The following is a 19,517-nucleotide window of genomic DNA, read 5'->3' as shown; positions in this document are numbered from 1 at the left end:
CCTGGATCTGTGTGCCACTTCTCCAAGGAACCCAGGCAACTCACTTCACCTCTCCTGGCCTCGGTGTCCTCCACTGCCAGGACTATGGTATCCTCCTTATCCCACTCTGTAAACACCAACGAGGTCATGCATTTCAAGAACTGAACCCCAGGTCTTGGCACATAGAAGGATTTGGTAAATCCTCAAGAGATCCCAGAGAAGCAGAAGATACCCCTGCCACCTGCAGGGGATCTAAAACCTGATGGAGGGGTGTGAAAACACACTCCTGCGTCTGTACTCGCTACACACACAGGCCAGCACAAATCCACCCATGCAGTGGGAGGTGGCACAAAGGCGGGCTGCCCTAGCAGTGTGAGCACAGGGGCCAGAGGAGGGGAGGAGCCTGGGGGCAGGGGCTGCAGCAGAACAGGGGACAGCTGGCTGCCAGTGAGCCAGTGACCCCACCCCCATCTCCAGCCCTGCTGCTCAGGGAGGTTCCAGGACTCCCTCTCTGAGGGGGACAGTCCAGGAGGGAATGTGCAGCCTGCAGTGCTGCCGCCCTCACTTTAGAGTCCTAGGCTAGAGTAAGAAATGCCACACAGCAGTCTCTGCAAACCACACACCTCCCCCCAACCACAAAGCCTCAAGTGAAAAACCAGAGAAAGCCCCACCCTGGGTCGCAGTCGCATTTGGGATTGCTGCCTCCTTGTTCTTTGTACCCCACTGCCCACTGCCTCTCCTCCAGCTGAGGTACCCCCTACTGACCACCACCCACAGCCACGGCTTTGTCCTTTTGGAGACGCTTGTCCCTCCACTGGCAGCAGCTCCCCACCCCTGTCGCCGAACCAGGGGCCCTCGCTGAGGGAGGGCCTCTCTCCTCTGGAGCTGACCAGAGCTTTAATTTTATATGGGCCAGGGAAAGCCATAGCGATTTAATATTTATAGATTCCAAAGTGTTCAGTGAGTAATTTGCTCCACTGACATTTTACTTCTCTGTGGGGGTAGGGGCGTTGAAGGACCAAGAATATGGCCCTAGTGTTTTGTAATCCAGTGTGGCTGTTGGCGCAGCAGGCATGTGGTGGTGGGCCTGTCTTCAAAAGGACTTAAGTCCATTATGTTCACACCTATTAGAAGTGGCCTGGCGTGTTGGAGAACAGGTCCAGGGATCCCTGGGTGGCTCAGCGGTTTAGCTCCTACCTTTGGCCCGGGGCGTGATCTTGGATTCCCAGGATTGAGTCCCACATCGGGCTCCCTGCATGGAGCCTGCTTCTCCCTCTGCCTGTGTCTCTGCCTCCCTCTGTCTCTCATGAATAAATAAATAAAATATTTAAAAAAAAAAAAAAAAGAGAGAGAGAGAGAGAACAGGTCCAGAGAGAAATGAGCTCTGGAGAACTGCCATTCCCACCGCATCCTATACAAACGCAAGCGGCTCGGGCTCCTGGGCCTTTTCACATTCTCAGAGCCAGTGTGGCCTCCTGGGTTGTGTGTCACACAGAGCACAAGAGGCATAGAGTATTTTCAGCTTTATCCTTACAGCTGCATGTCAACCTCCAGAGTCTGGGTTCCCCATCCCCAAGGATAGGCCAGCCAGCTGTGGGCAAGTGCACCCCACTGTGCCCCAGCTCAAATAGGCTTTGGCAGAGTTCTTTAATCAGAGCTGGTGTGTTTCTGACATTGGGCAATTACAAGTGTTGGGTTAAACCAGGGCCTGCCCACTGCTATGATTAGACATAGCAGCCGGTCTGTTTGTAACCCAGAAGTGGGACGCTGAGCAGGTTGGTGGAGGACAAGCAGGCACACAGGACAGAGACAGGAAGAAAAGTAAAATCTGAGGGTAAGGAAATCTACTTCCTGATCTGGTGCCTTGGTTTCTCCAAGGGACTCTTCTAAGGGGCCTTCTCTGTTCCATGGCTGCAGCCTGTCTGAAATCCTTGCTGGTGAGGACCGGCAGGACAAGGACCTGAAACCCTCTGCTGGCTGCTGAGGGGTCCTTAGCTGATTCCACCAAGGAACAGCACCCCTCAGCCTTGACTCTCCCCACCCCTTCCCGGCAGCTGCACAAAAGCAAAGTCCCCACTTGTATTTGTGCTTTGAGCACCAAAGCCCATGTCTAAGAGCCCAAGATAATGAGGTATGAGTGACTGTGATGCATAAACAGAAAGCAAGTGGGTAAAATAACCACGGTCAGCCATCAACCCAGAGCAGCTCCTCTCTGGCAGGCACACTGGGCCGGGTCCCGTCGCCATCACCCGGTCTTGGGTTAGCTTGGCCCTAGAGCCTTAAGAGTGTGTGCTTTCCTCCAGGGATGAACCACAGGAAGAACAGGAGAGCTATCTCTCTCAGCACATCTGCTCGGTACCATAGAAGCATGGCCACGCTCCTTTATTCACCCTCCATAACGATAGCTGCGGGAGGTACGATTAATCCTCTTTTCACGGATGGCCAAGTTCCCCACCTAAGGTCATCAGCCGCAAGTGGCCAAGCTGAGACAGGAGCCCTGGTCTGCCTGTTGTTTTTCTACAGGCCACTGTAGGTGGGGGGTTCTCACAAGCAGTCAAGAGAGGGCCCTGGCTCCCGCACCCCCACATCCACAGCTTTCTGCACTTCCTCCTCAAGGCCATGGGGAGGGAGGCTGGGGCTGCCATCACCTCTTCCCTCTCCTCCCCTCAGCAGGCATTCCCACTCCCCTCCCTTGAAGCAGGTTCCTGGAAGCAGAGACTTCTAAGGAGAAAATAGGGCAAAGCCTCTAATGGGAAGCTGAAAAAGAATGGAAAATTTCTAATCGATGCCTTTGTGCAAAATAACTTCCATGCCAGCGAGGGGCTTCTCTGAAGGGAATGCAAAGGGAGCATCTCATCTCTGTTCAAGCTTGTTAGTTCCCAGCTGGGATGTACTTGAGGAAAAGTACAGTGAGAATCCTAAGGAAGATCCAGGCCGCCCACTTAACTTCTTGGAGCCTCATGTCCACAGCTGTCACAGGGGGTAGAGACGGTATCCTATCTTACTGGGTGTTGTGAGGAACAAACAAGATGACAAGTATAAAATGCTGAAGGCAGAGTATCTGGTATACAGTGAGTACTCCATAAATACTAGCTCTTCTTATAAATAACTTAATGATTATTAGTTTTGGCCATCCCTGCATTGATTATCTGGCTCATGGAAAGTCAGAGGTATAGAAGACTATGCCTCGGTCTGGTGAGATAAACAGCAACTTCCAACCTCTGTGCTGGCTGGAGGAAGTAGCTGAAGAAACAGAATGCAGAGACAATGTCAACACTGCAGCAAGCGTTCTAGGTATGAGGTCCACCACATGTGGGGTTGGTGTCTTTTACTTGCACCATCTCAAGCTTACCGTTGAGGGGAAGAACATACCTCAAGGAAGAACATGCCTCAAGCCCCCTGCCCTGATGTGCTAGGCTGGACCACAAGTAGTGCCTAAGAGTCCCCCTTCACTGTCTCCCTCAAAACCTCCAGAACAAAGAACAAGGCCGAAAAGCCTGCTCCAAATGATTTCCTCCGGGGAGGAGCCAATCTGTGAGTATTTAAAACAATCTCAAAGCCATGTGTCCTGAGACTGTCCTACATTTAGTTTGGCTTCTTTTCCACTACCAAGGAAAGAGGAGGTTTTGAAGGGAGTGGCAGCGGCAGGGGCCTGGGGCAGGAAAGCTCTGTCACACAGCACTCTGGCAGTGGGAGAGGAGCTGGGTGGGGCTGGAACCCCGAGATTTCTTGCTCTGCCTCTAGACTGTGGTAGGATCTGAGGCGCTGGGAGGCATCACACAGAGGCTGCTGAGAGCTGGAAGAGAAATGGGAGGAAAAGCAGACCCTCAGCAGGAACAGCAGGTGAGGGCATAGGGCAGGGCAAAAAAATATGTGATCACAACAGTGGCCATCATGGGCGCTAGAGCAAGCTGGAGAAGGTTTGTAATACATCGCTAAATAGAAAGTAGAGAATACCCAGTGCTATGTGTGTAGGATTACAGCTTTGGGTAAGTACGTATGTGTGTGGACAGAGACCAAAAGGGACTCAGAGCATGAAAAACAATTGTGTCGTAAGGCAGGAATGCAGGTGAGAGAGATACAGATTTGAGTTTTCTCTCTCTCTCTCTCTTTTTATTTTATTTATTTTATTTTATTTATTTATGATAGTCACACAGAGAGAGAGAGAGAAAGAGAGAGAGGCAGAGACATAGGCAGAGGGAGAAGCAGGCTCCATGCAGGGAGCCCAACGTGGGATTCGATTCTGGGTCTCCAGGATAGCACCCTGGGCCAAAGTCAGGCACTAAACCGCTGCGCCACCCAGGGATCACTCTCTCTCTCTTTTTTAAGATTTTATTTATTTATTCTTGAGAGACAGAGAGAGAGAGAGAGAGGCAGGCAAAGGGAGGAGCAGGCCCCATGCAGGGAGCCCAATGTGGGACTCAATCCCAGGTCTCCAGGATCAGGCCCTGGGCTGAAGGCGGCGCTAAACTGCTGAGCCACCCAGGCTGCCCAGATTCCAGTTTTCTTAAATGGTGTTTTGCTAAATGCAAATTAGCTTCAAACAAAAACCAAAGAACAACTGGAGGGTGGTCGGGCAGAGACAACAAACACAGGCTACACTCTGGCCACCTCGCTTGCCAGCTTCCTTCAGCAGCTCCCTCTGCACTCCTTGCTGGCTCGCCCAGACCAGCCCCTGCCAGGAAAACGAAGGGACAGAGAGGTCTGGGTGGTGATACTTGGAGAATCACAAGGCAGGGTGCAGGGATGGGTCTGGCCTGCTTGAACTTGGCCAGCAAGCCGCTTGGGTGAGTGTCTGCGTCAGGAGGCACAAAGATTTATGGCACCATTCTGGTGACACAGAGAAATCAGACGCAACCCGGTGTCCCTCAACAGCATATGGCTATGTAAACAGCAGTCCAATTGCGCCGTGGAACCCTTTCCAGCACTGAAGAGAAATGAACCAGATACCAATATCCATAAAGATGTATCTTGAAAACATAACAGTTAGTGAGAAAAGCCAAGTTACAGGATGATCTTACAGCATGTCAGCACTTAAGTACGCTTCTAAAAAACACACCCAGCACGACTATATATTATTCATGGATTCATACATATGCAGTAAAAATATGAAAAACCAATTATGAAGATACACATGAAATGTATGGAAGCATCTCTCCCAGAGGAAAGTGCACGGCGCTCCGAAGGAGAGAGGATCCTCACCTTTGTCTCTGCTCACCCTACCACCTGTTTATATTTTACACACCCCAAACAAAACCTTCAATTCTAGGTGGTAGCCACAGCAGTGCTTATTGTTATCCTGCGTCCTTTCTCATTTTTTCCTTTTTTATGTTCTCCAAATTCAACAAGACACCAGAAAGGGACATTGAGGCAGCGCCCAGCCTGCCCTCCCCAGGCCCAGGCAGCCAGCTGCAGCTGTGTGCGCCAGCCCTTCACACACCAAGATTGGTCTATAAAACACACGCAGCGGCCCCCCACCCTCTGCCTACTGAAAAACACAACCTCCAGACGCTTTTGTTTCTGTAGAAAATAAAGAGGTTCTGCCTCAAATTCATTTTTTGACGGGGGCGGGAAAGAGGGCAAAGTTAGAGAAAGACAGAGCAAAATGGTGGAGTAGGAAGAGGAAGGATGGAAAGGCGAAGAGAAGCAGAAGGATAAGGAGCAGGGAAAGAGGGTGATAGAGAAGCCGGAGGAGATCCTGCAGCCACAGGCGTTTGTGCTGCTGCCCCTCAGCAGCCACCCTCAGCAGCCAGGCTGGCGGCACCATCCCGCTCCAGTGCTGTTCTCCTGGAGGAGGGGACTGCATCTATCCCTCTGTCCACTCTGGCCCCTACACAGCCCTTAGGCTGTCTGCCCTCTCCAAAGGCTGGGGCCAGGGGAGGGGAGAGGAGGACAAAACTCTGGGGCCCCCACCCAGGAATGAAGGGGCATTATTGCCTCCCTGCAAAGAACATGGTGTTCTCTGGCAGCCAGGATTAGACAATTGTTAATGGGATTTGCTTTTCGCCAAGTGTGTCTAAACCCTTCCTTTAGAAAGGCATTTTTAAACAGCTTATAGGCTGCGAATTCCTCTGTCTGCATAAAGTGGTGGAGTAGGGACTCAGAGTAAAAGAGCCGTTCCCATGAGACCCAGGGGTGCCAGGGCCTCGGTGAGCCCAGGTGGCCTGGTGAAGCCTGCCGGTTAACATGGCCTGGGCTCAGCCCAGAGTGCCAGAGGGAGCCGGCAACCCACCAGCAGCAGCAGCAGCAGGACTTCTGGCCTGGCCAGGTCAGGTGCAAGCTCCTCAAGACCTGTAGATGCTTCTGCAACCACCTCAAGATCCAGATGTTCCCACTGTAGCTTGGACGGGGGCCTCAACAAGGCATTTTATGCAAGGCCTCCTTCAGTATGCTGGGCGGTGCTCAGAATCCAGTGATGCTCTGAGGCTGAAGACCAGGATGCTCAGAGGATTCCAGGTCCTATCTGCATCACCCATTTTCATCTGAGCTTGTCAGGATAACACAGGGAAACTCTGTCCTCATGGGCCCCAATATACAGAGTGACCATCAGATCAAATTACTGGCTCACTGTAAGGCACAGGTCAGACCAGGAGGAGGTGGCTCACCTTGGATGTGGGCTGGGAGTATACCCAGTACTCTGTGAGAGCACCTTCATCAGAATGCTTCAGGAGGAGACACAGAGCCCAGAGCTCATGAAGAGTCAAACAAGGGAGCATAAGCTCTCCCAGAAGTAGCCCCATAGGATTTGCTGAAGACTGGATCCTCAAAACAGCAAGAACCCTCTACTGACCCAGCATATGTGTGGAGTGTGTGTGTACACCGTGATATTATAATATGGTAAGAAATTCATAATTATCTTCATTCCTAGTTCCTGGCACCCAACTCCTAAAACCCTTGTCATCTCCTGAGTGGTAGGGGTGAGAGGGACATCCTATTACAATACTTGGTCTTATAACATTTGATCTCAGATCCTGACAAAAGAGCACCTCAGACCCTTGGAATCTGGGAGTGATAAGTGTCTTTGGTGGCTGGGGCCCCTAAATAGTTTCAAAGGTGAGAGCTGGTGGCCAGAAACTTCCAGCCGGCCCCCCTGACCTTTGCCTTCTGGGGAAAGGAGAGAGCTGGAGGCTGAGTAACCAAGAACAGCCAATGATTTAATCAGTCATATCTTTGTAATGGAATCTCCATAAAGACCCCTACCTGGGGGGTCCCTGGGTGGCTCAGCAGTTTAGCACCTGCCTTCAGCCCAGGGCATGATCCTGGAGTCCTGGGAGCCCTGCATGAAGCCTGTTTCTCTCTCTGCCTGTGTCTCTGCCCCCCCCCCCCCTCTCTCTCTCTGTCTCTCATGAATAAATTAAAAAATCTTAAAAAAAAAAAAGACCCCGAACTGGTTGGGGGCAGAGAGCTTGGGGTTGGTGAACACGTGGAGATGCTGGGAGCGTGGTGGGCCTAGAGGACATGAGGGTTCTGTGCCCCTTCCCACACATCTATATATCAGTTCCATCTGGCTCTTCCTGGCTTGTATTCTTGACAATAAACTGATGATAGTAAATAAACTGCTCTCCTCAGTCCTGTGGGCCATTCTAGCAAAGTACTGAACCCAGTAAGGGTTGGGAGCCTCTGATTTATGGCCAGTTGGCCAGAAGTATGGGAGGCCTGGACTTAACGATTAATGTCTAAAGTATGGGGGTTCTGGTGGGAATGAGCACTAGACCTGTGGGATCCGACACTATCTCCACATAGATGACGTTAGAATTCAATTTACTTGGAGGACACCCAGGTGGTGTGGGTGTGGGTTCTCCTTGGAGAACCCAGGAGGTTGGTGTGGGTGGAAAACCCACATACACATTTGGTGTCAGAAGTGCTATGAGTAGAGGTACCTGGCTGGCTCAGTTGATGGAGTGTGCAACTTTTTTTTTTAAATAAAGATTTTTCAAAAATTTTATTTATTAGAGGGAGAGCAAAAGCGTAAGTGAGTGGGGGAGGAGCAGAAAGAGAGGATAAGAGAGAATCCCAAGCAGACTCTGTGCTGAGTGTGGAGCCCAATGTGGGGCTCGATCTCACAACTCTGAGATCATGACCTGAGCTGAGATCAAGAGTTGGATACTTAACTGACTGGACCACCCAGGTGCCCCATGGGCAACTCTCGATCTCAGGTTTAGGAGTTTGAGCCCCTCAGTAGGTGGAGAGATTATTTAAAAATAAAAGCTTTAAAAAGGAAAAAAAAAAAAAAAAAGGAAGAATTGCTGTAGCAAAAAGAGCCCAGAATATACAGATGTACATATAAACACATCTGTTGAATGATTTTGGAAGTTGTAACCACAGAGTCACACAAAGCTCAGAAATACTCAGACTTCAATCAAAAATAATTTTCAGAGTTCTGTGATGCTATGATGAGATAGATAATTCCATCAAGGTCAAAGGTATCAGAGTTGGACTGGAGGCATTTAAATCTCCTCAGATGCAAACAAAAGCAAAATTCAATCAAAGGATGGTACAGCCTGGCAAGGAGCTACCCACTTTCAAGACTTGAGAGAAGCCTTCAGAAATGATACCACACCAGGGACATGAACTACAAGGGCTCCAAAGAGGAAGACCGTCCTAGGTGTAGGGCAAGGAGCCTGGATGCTGGACCTGTGCAACCTCAGTGAGCCAAGAGGAGCCTTCCTGCGCTCAGGTGCCAGGCCCGGGCATCCCGCTCTGCCCTCTGCTTCCCTGGGCCATCCCCATCCCAGCCGGGGCACATGGCTCAAAGCCATGCTAGATGCCCAAGAAATGATTCCTGAAGAAAAGCCTGAATGAACAGGAAAGGAGGGAGAAAGAAAAAGAACTTCTGGCTGGGAACACATAGATCCTCACTCTTTGTCCTAAGGGAACAGCCAATCTATGAGAAAAGTCAGCCTTTGGAACTACACACGGGAACAGGATACATGGCAGGAGGTCGCACAAGCACAGGAGTTTGCAAGAAGAAGGTTTGCTCCAGGAGGGAAGGCACTGGGGAGGAGGCCATGAGAGATGGCAGGGCTGGGGAGGGGAGGGTGTGGACAGGGGAGCAATAAGACATGGGCTGTGAAGGTGTTTGAGACCGGACTACAGAGAGCCTTGGAAGCCAGGCCACAGCTGTGAGGGCTTCTGGGCAGGGGATGAATCCCACTGTCTAGAAGGTTCACTTGGAGCTGCTCTGCCACGCTGGTGTGTACAGCACAGTGGGACGAAGGAGGAATACCTGGTGCAGAGGAACGGAAGTGTTCTAGGTGTAACGGGATCCTTAGAACACAAGGAGAGGAGCCTGAGACAAGCTTCTGTGAAGGAGAAATCCAAGAAACGGGGCAGGAAACAGCCAGGAGATGGGGTGCCGTGAGGAGAGGCGGAAGGGGAAAGGATTTTAGGGGTAGCCCCAAGTGTCTGAAAACAAAAGCAAATGAGGAGAATAGAGAGGTCAGTGGATTGCACACATCCCTATTCATTCCCACGAGACCTCATCCAATTTCAAGCTTGATCTATGACTTCGGGACAACTAGAGAAACAGACTGCTAGCTCAAGGCCCACCTCCCTCACACTTCCAGACCGCTGAATCCACACCACCATTTGAGTGTCTAATGGGCATCTCCAACTCAACATGGTCAGAATTAAACTCCTGCTCAACTGAATTCCACGCTCCGTCCACATGCCCCCCACACAGCGCACACAGCTCTCCCAGCTCCGCTGACGGCAACTGCCTCCTTCCCACGGCTTGGGCAGGAGGCTGTGGAGCCGTCTCTGACTCCTCCTTTCCTCCCACACCCCACATGGAATCTGTTAGCAGACTCTAAGACTCTACCATCAAACTGTCTAGAGCCAGCCATGGCTTGCCACCCCTACGGCCACTATCCCCCCCTGAGCACCGCCATCTTTTTCCTGGATGACCACAACCCCGTCCCAGAGTGTCTCCCTACTTCTCAGCACAACAACCAGAGCGACCCTACCACTAGCTCATGGGACTCCTCTGCCCAGACCGCCCAGTGTGGCCCACTTCACTCAGCATGAAAGCCAGAGTTTTATTAACAAAGGCTCTTAGGGGACCCTTTCTAGTCTTAACCCCTGCAAATTCCCCCTTCCTCATATTGTTCCAGCTGTGCTGGCCTCCCCGTTCTATAAACATGTCAGGCATGCTTCCGCCCGAGCCTTTGTACTGGCTGTTCACTCTGCCTGGAACACTCTTCTCTCCCAGAGAACCACAATGTTAATTCTCTCATCATCCTCTTCATGGAGACAACCCTGACCACCCTATTTCAAACTGCGACCCACACCTTGTGATCCCAATTCCTCTGCCTTGCTCTATTTTTTATCCACAGCACTCATAGCTCAATACACCGTACACTTAATTTTTTAACATTATATTTACTGCCTGTCTCTTTCTGTAAGACTGGAAGCTCCATGAGGTCAGGGGCCTTTGTTTTTTCAGTTCACGAATGGACAAGCACCCGGCATACCACATGCACAAGACTACATTTTATTAAATAACACATGAATAGGAGGTGCCCAGTGATCTGACAGGCCTGCTGTATGTAGCTTAGTACTGGGGCTGGAAGAACAAGAGGAGCAGATTTCCCAAGCTCCATAAAAGACAGGGACCACAACCTTACCACGTTGGTGTCTCTTGCAGCTGGAGGCAGGTCACATGGTAGAAGCCAAAGCAATGGTAGTGTCTTTGAGAATTTTGGTGTTTGGAAAAAAGAGAGAGGAATGGTAGCTGCTTGGGATGGAATGTGATGCCCCACATTCACATGTGAAGTCCTAACCCCCAATGTATTTGGGGATGGGCCTGTGAGGAGGTGATTAAGGTTAATGAGATCATAAGGATGGGGCCCCTAACTGGATAGGGCTAGTGTCCTTATAAGAAGAGTAAGAGACACCAGAGCTCTCTCTCCACCACAGCAAGCAGATGGCCATCTACAAGCCAGAAGAGGAGCCCTCACTAGGGATCCAATCAGCCAGCACCTTGATTGTGGACATCCCAGACTCCAGCTCTGTGAGAAATGAACTCCAACTATTTAAGCCGTGGTGTTTGTTATGGTAGCCAGAGCAGCCTGAGACAGCAGCTTCTATGTGTGACTAAGAGAGACCTGAGCATTCCGTGAAGTGACAGACAAGGAACTGAGAGACAAGGAGGAAAAAAGGGAAGGAAAACTGAAGAGGCAAGAGCAAGACTCTAGAAGGACAGAGGCTGACTCTCAGAAAGCCTGGATGACATTTCTTCCAACCAGAAAGAAGGGGGATGGGGAAAATGCCTAGACGTCTTGAGTTATGAACTTGATGGTGTAACAGGGATGTTCCCTGGCAGAGAGGAGAACAGGGAATTAGGGAGAGGCTGCACCATGGGAGACCCTAGCAGGGAGGAGGGGCACAAGCCTGGAGCTCAGCCTGTGGTCCCTGGTGAGCCCTCTGCTGGCCCCTGCTCCGCATCCTCATCACTCTGCTCTGGCCCAGCCTGTGCGAGCCTGCAAAGGCATGTTCTCAACGCCCCTACCCCTACAACAGGCTGTGCATTTTCTCTACCTTGTTTGCATAGTCAGAGGCAGCAGAATGCAAAAATTCATCCGCTCTAATCCAGGCACACCTTGTGCTTTTTTTTTTTTTTTGAGAGATTTTATTTATTTGTTCATGAGAGACAGAGAGAGAGAGAGAGAGAGGCAGAGACATAGGCAGAGGGAGAAGTAGGCTCTCTGCAGGGAGCCCAATGTGGGACTCGATCCTGAATCCCAGGATGACACCCTGAGCGGAAGGCAGACGCTCAACCACTGAGCCACCCAGGTGTACCCAGGCACACCTTGTTTTATTGTACTTCCCTTTACTGCCCTTCAGAGATGGTGTGTTTTTTACAAATTGAAAATTTGTGGCAATCCTGCTCAAGCATGTCTATCGGTGCCATTTTTCTAATAGCACTTGCCCATTTTACATCTCTATGTCAACATCTCAATTCTTGCAGTATTTTAAGCTTTCTCATCATTATTATATTTGTTATGGTGATCTACGATCAGTGATTACAATTTGCTGAAAGCTTGGATGACAGCATTTTCTGGCAATAAACTATTTTAATTAAAATATGTACATTATTTTTTAGACATAATGCTATTGCGCACTTAATAGACTACAGGTTATAGCAACAATTTATCACATGGTGAGGATTAATTGACTTAATACATATGAAAACAGAACCACATTTAGCATACTCAATTAAAAAAAAGTCATACTATAGTATAAACATAACTTTTATATGCACTGAAAAACCAAAAAATTAAACTGACTGGCTTTATTGAGATATTGCTTTACTATGGTGGTCTAGAACCAAACCTGTGATATCTCCGAGGTGTACCTGTACTTCTAAGTGCAGTGCAACTGGCTGGTAAGATCAATATAAAATGCTGTACAAGAACTTACTAACAACATGCACTTCTAACAGAAACCAGATCCCTGGAGCACCTGGGTGGCTCAGTTGGTTAAGCATCTGCCTTTAGCTCAGGTCATGATCCTGGAGTCCTGGGATTAGATTGAGCCTAACATCAGGATCCCTCTCCCTGCCATTCTGCCTACTTGTGCTCTCTCTCCATCAAATAAATAAAATAGAAAGAAAGAAAAGAAAGTAAAGAAAGAAGAAAAGAAACTAGACCCCTGATGCACATGGAACCCCCAGAATGCCATGAGGCAGAAGATCATTAAATGACCCTGTGAGGTTGGAGGGAGGCAGAGATAGGGAAATGGGCCCTTGGCTGCAGAAGCCACCTGGGCCACTTGTCCCAGGGCCTGAGGGAGCAGCCTCCCTCTCCCCTATCATGAACCCAGTGTGAGGCCTGGTTACAGCGGGTGCTTAATGCGTCCATCAGAAGTACCAGGGGATGATCTGTCTCTGGAATTTCTCTTCCAATCTAGATTAAGTATCACTATTGCATTGATCACAACTTTAATGAAAAATTTCTAAAGGTTCCAAAGTGCAAAGGGTAAAGTTCAAGGACATTAGCATGGTGCTCAAGGCTAAGATGTAACATCACTAACCTTATGGCCCACTCTGCCCTACAGTACACTATAGGCATCTTATTCTGGCCTTTGCCCTAGACACTCCCTATCAAAATCTCATCCACTCTGCAAGGCTCTGCTCCAGAGCCACCTCTTCTAGGAAGCCTTCCTGGTTCAACACCTCCAAGCCAGAGTCTCATCGAGACTCAGGTTATTCTATCGCATGGCCCTTCATTAGATACTGCCTGAAGAAGGATCCTGTGCTTCTCTCTATACTCTCACTTCACTGTGCTTCAGTGCATCTAAGAGGCAGACCGATCAAGGTCAGCATGCAATGCCTGCCAGGCTGCCTGCAGGAATGAGTTTTAAGGCTTATTAGCTCAAGAGGGTCAGTGATTGAGGGAGCAAGAGGTGGAGGCTAGGAGAGTAGACAGGTCTGCCCTGAAGAGAGACTAGCACGGATGGCAGGGGAAGGTATGCCATGGAGCCAGCAAATGAGGAGCAGCGGGGCTGGCCCAAAGCAGAGGATGCTCACTGGTGGGAGCTGGGTTCTTTCACTTGTTGCTAGCTGGCCACTGCTTGCCTGGCCACAGGGCCTCTCCAGGTCAGCTTGCTGATCCTCCACTGAGGGCTCCTTGAAGTCGCAACCGCATGTGTACTTCTCAGCCCCACACCACCAGGGCCTTAAAAGATGGCGCCAAAGCAATGTGTCCCTGAGAATTCCCCATTCTCTTCCTCCTCAGATGCAGTCAGCTGCCTGGGCCACACCTAACAACCGCGGCTCCTACGTCTGTAATATTTATAGGCTGACAGCTGGGGACTCTGAGAGTTCCCTTCTCTGCTGTCTGAAGGCAGACAGAAAATGATCCATTTAATTTTTTTGTGCCCTGCCCAACAGTTAACAGGGCACTCTCTAGCCCTAGTTAGCATATCTAAAACTTGTGTTGAATCTTCCAGGGCTTGTGGTCTCTCCTTATGAGATTGCTGTTCTGTGTCAATCGTCCTCCCACTCCCTCAGGGTCCTCAGAGGCATCTCATAGAGCACACAGAGAGCGGCACAGACTGCCACCCTCAAACCGACTATGCATGATATAGACCAATCTTTTGGTAATTTTAAGTTTCAAGTAACTCCACAGCCTTAGCACTGACTGCCAGGTATACCGACCTACATTGCACTGGTCCCCACATCCAGGAAAGGGCTCTACTTCGGGGAGGGAAGGTTCTGCTCTTTGATGGCATAGGCTCGGAAAGAATGTGCCTCTGCATGGAGGGCCTTGTGGTGGAGCAGGGTGGCAGAGTGAGGCCCAGCACCTGCTCTGCCCTCTGGGAAAAGCGTCGGTCTTCAAAGTCCTCATACAGAATGGCACTTACAGGACCCTTTCTAGTTCCTCAAAACATTGTCATACTCTGCTCTCTAGATATCTCCCAACGTAAATCTCCTCCTGTCCACTCAAGGTCAACACTGGGCTACTCTTCTGGTTTCTCATAAAGGTCAGTGCATAGGCTTAGCTGGAATTAAGAAATAGATTCCTATGCATTTAAATCCTTCAAAAAGGACTGGAGGTTGCCTAAACAGCGTATGATATAATTCAATAAAAAACAGATGAAAATATCTTCCTGAAGGGAAAACAGAGAAGAGTAAATGAAGCTAAGGAGCTAAGGTCAAGGGCATGGAAGAGAAAAGGTGAATTTTGCAAAGTTGCTAAAGGTGGTTACAAATTCAGCTCTGGGTTTTCTAGGGGCTAACGCAAAAAAAAAAAAAAAAAAAAAAGTAGTCCATTATGAAATTTAACATATACAAAAAATGAAAGGAAAAAAGGAAAAAAACAAAAACAAAAATCTACCACTTGCTTAAGAGAAGCTCAGCTTCTGCTGGGCACTAAAAGATAATTTCCTGAGCATAAATTTCTAAAAGTGGGATTTCTAAATCAAAGGTTTTGTAAATTTTCTAGAGGCCTTTGATGTATATTGCCACTTGCTCTCCTGAAAGATTGTCCTGATTTCATTACTACTAGCAGTCTGATCTCTTCCCTATACTGAGGATTATCTTTAGGGGAGGAGAGTAGAGGTAGTGGGAGTTCTTTGCAAATAAGATAGATACAAATTCAGTGTTTTCATCTGTAAATCATGGAAGTAAATTATACTGAATATTTTTCATGTCATACGAAAATGATATGATGCTATCATATCAACGCACTGGATGAATTGCCTACCTCAAATCCCGTACATAATTTTTACTAAATTCTCTTTTTTGGACTAGTGTCTAAGGAGAGCTCTTTTTTTTCTATGAAAGATACTATTTGCCATACATGTTATTAATATTGTTGGTTGCCTTTGTTTAAACTTGACATCCAAAAGTTATCTTTTTTATTGTAAAATGAAATTTCCCCTTTTTCCCCCCAAGTTAATCAGTTAAATATTTATTAAGTGCCTACTCTGCCCAACACTGAAGCCTCCCAATTTTACTGAGGGGATAAGTAACTAGCTCAAGGTCAGTCAGCAGTGGGAGGTAGGGACAGGGGTGGGTTGTTGGTGGCCTAGACTACAGAGGTGGTATCTGTGAGGGTAGAATAAGATAAGAAACAGGGAACAACGCCCCAGGCAAAGATCCAAGAGGCCCCAGGCAAAGATCCAAGAGGCCCCAGGCCTGGTAGAGATAGGATGGTTGACATTCTTCTTGGTGTGTACCTCTAAGATGCCTCCCCATGGCCCAACCAATCATGTCACACAGAGTCACATTTTGTGTACATGCAAATACATGCATGCGTACAGATGTGTACAGAAGCTGGGGGGTGGGTAGGGGAAGCCAGAACATGACTGAAGGGCCTTTGTTAGGGGAGTCAGAGGAAGACATACATCAAACACACCTGCTGGTGGGTATGGGGAATAGGGGATAGAAAAGCTCAAGAATGTCCTTGTACTGCTGCAAGGACAAAGATGAGAAATCCATGGTCCTCTGAAGAAGCAGGGCACAGCTGCATGTAAACATGGGCATCGAAGGGCAGCAAAATCTAGGTAATGCTAAGGAAAGATCTGGAACTAGCCAGCCTACCAGTGGGTCTCACTTGGAGCCCCTCCAAGAGCTTCTAGTCACGACCTAGAAACTGAGGCTGAGGAACATCACACTGGCTGGCTGCACTCCTTTTCCATTGTACAATGACAGTAAAAGTGTCACTTCTCCTTTAAGTGACACACAGGGTTACCTTTGGAGTGAAGATCTGAATCCTAGGAGCAAGAAGATATTTTAAATGAACAGAGGGACCCTCAAGACCTTTCCTTTCCCTGTCATACTCTTTGAGAGCAGAAAACCCTTGCTGGGGCTTAAGCCAGGTCTAATCTGCTGCATTCCAGCCTTCTTTCCCAGTAGCCTTTCACTGGCAGGGCCTTTGCTTCTTCTGCCAATAACACTCTTCCCTCTCTGTTTTACTAAGGCAACTCCTATGGTTTCCAGATCTCAGGTTGAGCATAACATTCTTATCTTCCCAACCAATTGGGATTTCCCCATTTATAGGCTTTGCTAGCCCTGGGGACACCTTCCTTCAGAGCACTTACAATTGCAACTTACACTTATTTGTACAACTGACCGATGGGGTGAGTCTCCCTTCTAGGACTGTTAGCTTCCTGAGGGCAGAGATTGTGTCTGTTTTTATCTCGGGTGCCTGGGTGGCTCAGTGGTTGAGTGTCTATCTTCGGCTCAGGGCATGACCCCAGGGTCCTGGGATCCAGTCCTGCGTCAGGATCCCCACAGGAAGCCTGCTTCTCTCTCTGCTTATGTCTCTTTCTCTCTCTCTCTATGTCTCTCATGAATAAATGGATAGAAACTTTAAAAAAAAAAAAAAAAAAAGGACTGTATCTTTCATGCCTGGAAGAACAAACATCCTCTAGTCAGCCCCCAGTAAATACTTGCTGAATGAATAAATAAATGAAGTCAGAGACCTAAAGTTTCACTTATCCTCACAAAGGGGCAATTTTTAAAAAGATTTTATTTATTTATTCATGAGAGAGAGAGAGGCAGAGACACAGGCAGAGGGAGAAGCAGGCTCCATGCAGGGAGCCCGATGCAGGACTCGATCCTGGAGTCCCGTGGGCCGAAGGCAGGCGCTAGCTAAACCGCTGAGCCAGGTGTCCCTCAAGGGGGCAATTTAATTTAACCCTCTGTTCTGTACCACTGGGCAAAGGTCATTCTTTATAGTCATCTCAACAGATGATGCTCCTATGCCAAGGCATGCATGTTTAAGTCTCTGTGCAAACAGAGTGCTAGAAGGAAATAAGCCTGTGACCTCTTTAAGTTACTCAACCCAGTACTTTTCCTTCTGGACCAGTAAACAATTCCTATCACTCAGTTTTTGTTTGACATTTTTGGAATTCATTTCATCTTTTTTGTTAATAGGAGGCGTGAGCCTCCAAAATTCTTGAAGGGTTAATACATCTAGCTTTTTTTTTTTTTTTTTTAATATTTTATCTATTTGAGACAGTGAGTGAGTGAGAGAGAAAGAGCATGACTAGGGGGGGAGAGGCAAAGGGAGGGGGAGAAGCAGGCTCTTGGGTGAGCAGGGAGCCCAATACAGGGCTCAACCCCAGGACCCTGGATCTTGACCTGAGCCAAAGGCCAATGCTTAACCAACTGAGCCACCCAGACGCCACTAGACCAAGCTTATTAATACCCAAAGTGTGGTCCCTGGGTCCCCCACTTGGGGGCTTGCTAGAAATCCAGGCCCCCACTCCAGCCAGATCCAGAGAATCTGAATCTACATTTTCGCAAGCTCCCTAGAAGACTCTTATGTACATTTGAAATGGAGAAGCACTGATTTTAAATTAACTATTAAGTTTTTTGAAACCTTAACTCAAAACAAAGCCATATGCTTACTCTAAATGATAAAGAAAAGGCTTAAAGAATCTGATGAGTGCCCCCATAAGCTGTGGAATTTGTGGCTACATTTTGATTTGTCTTTTTTTTCCCCTACTCCATATAACATAAGCAGCACTTAGAACTCAAATACGAGCTGTGTCTGCCTAGGGCTAACCAGGATCATACCACTGCTACAAAGGAAATGAGCTCAATCCTTTTTTAAAAGTTGAGATATAATTGACATGTAACAGTGCATTTAATTCTAACAGGTCAATTAAGTGCTTTACCAAGAGAAAACCTGGCTGGGTGAAGGCTGGGAAGAAGGTATTCACACAACAGAGAATAGAAACACATTTCGTCTCACTTAATAACTGTTATTTCTGAAAAACATGATTAGTACTTTAAGTCCTCGTTTTCAACACTCTCTGGAAATCTGTTTCTTCACCTACACAAGTACCAGCCACTCAGCCCTCACTATTGTGCTTCAGGAGCCTTCAAGTGCTTTGTACACTTTAACCTATGAATGTTCCCAGAGATTCTCTGCGGCAGGGATTTACAATGTCCACTTTGTGGATGAGGAAACTGAGGCTCAGAGTCTGATTGATGAACCAAAGACCATTCCTAGGTCTGTTTGACAGGAGAACCCTCAAGATGGAGTTTTGGCCAAGTCACTTGGGAGCATGTGCTCCACGGCCCAGCTGCATCAGAGCATACAAGCTCAGGTGGCTGTTTCACCTGGACTAGTACTTAAAAAAAAAAAAAAAAAAAAAGGCTTTAATGAGGTGTAATTTACATGCCCTAGAATTCCCAGTATGTAATTTTTAAGATGGTAAGGAACACAAGCATTTATGGAAATAAAGATGTCCTTTTCATTCTAAAAGACGAGCCAAAGATTTGGTGACCCCGGTTGGGCAGGTCTCTAGGGAGCCCCGCGGAGTCAAGAATGCCTACCTTGGATTCCATACAGCCGGTTGAGGCGTGACCGCCGGGCCTCATCAGTATAGGGGACAGCAAGCCAGGGCATCTCACTGAAGTACTGTTTAAAAGAGTCCTCTGACCTACGGAGACACACATGGAAGAAAGGCTCTATTATCCCTGAAAGAACCACTGGAGGGTCTACCAAGTTATGGCCAGGGCTCTGCAGAAGCCAGGGCCTCGAACTGTCACACTCCTCAGACACCAGGCTACGAGAGGTAATTATTTTAATCTTCCTGGTGTATCCCAGGAAGCAACAGCCTCCACACAACAGGCAGATGTGAACTAGACTGCCAGGCCATTTCAAGTAGCTTGCTCCTCTGGATCCCAGGTTAACTCATGCTCAACTTCTTATTTGTCAACACAGATAGCTGGTACCTTCATAAGAAGCCTAGATGTACACACAGACACTGCATGTCCACTGATCCTTCTAATCTGTGCATATGACTGTGCTGTGTATGAGAAGACACTTTTCACCAAGCATAAGCCTATGATTCTGTGTATAAAAAACTCTAGGAATGACAGATCTAACCAAAGTGATAAAAAAAACAGATCAGGGGCTTCCTGGGGTTGCAGTTTGAGGGTGGGGACTGACTGGGAAGGGGCAGGGGGCATCTTGTGCATGATGGAGATGTTCTATACTTAACTGCGATGATCTCAGGGGTACCTACATGAGGCAATTTTCATTGAATCGTACACCCAAAATGTATTTTGTATGTGA

The 19,517-nt window shown here is 48.2% G+C and overlaps 1 protein-coding gene across 2 annotated transcripts in view; it reads right to left on the bottom strand.

Moving 5' to 3' along the window:
• NXN (nucleoredoxin) overlaps positions 1-19,517 on the bottom strand; it is a 152,826-nt gene that overhangs the window by 6,870 nt on the left and 126,439 nt on the right. For both annotated transcript variants that reach the window (XM_038548429.1, XM_038548430.1), the window contains exon 5: positions 18,773-18,879. In XM_038548429.1, coding sequence (XP_038404357.1) covers positions 18,773-18,879 — 107 coding nt within the window. The remainder of the gene's footprint in view (positions 1-18,772; positions 18,880-19,517) is intronic.

Source organism: Canis lupus, chromosome 9 (assembly GCF_011100685.1).
Source record: "Canis lupus familiaris isolate Mischka breed German Shepherd chromosome 9, alternate assembly UU_Cfam_GSD_1.0, whole genome shotgun sequence".
NCBI classification, from domain to species: Eukaryota; Metazoa; Chordata; class Mammalia; order Carnivora; family Canidae; genus Canis; species Canis lupus.
Note: the sequence above shows the minus strand (reverse complement) of the source record. Positions and strands in the feature narration are given on the sequence as shown.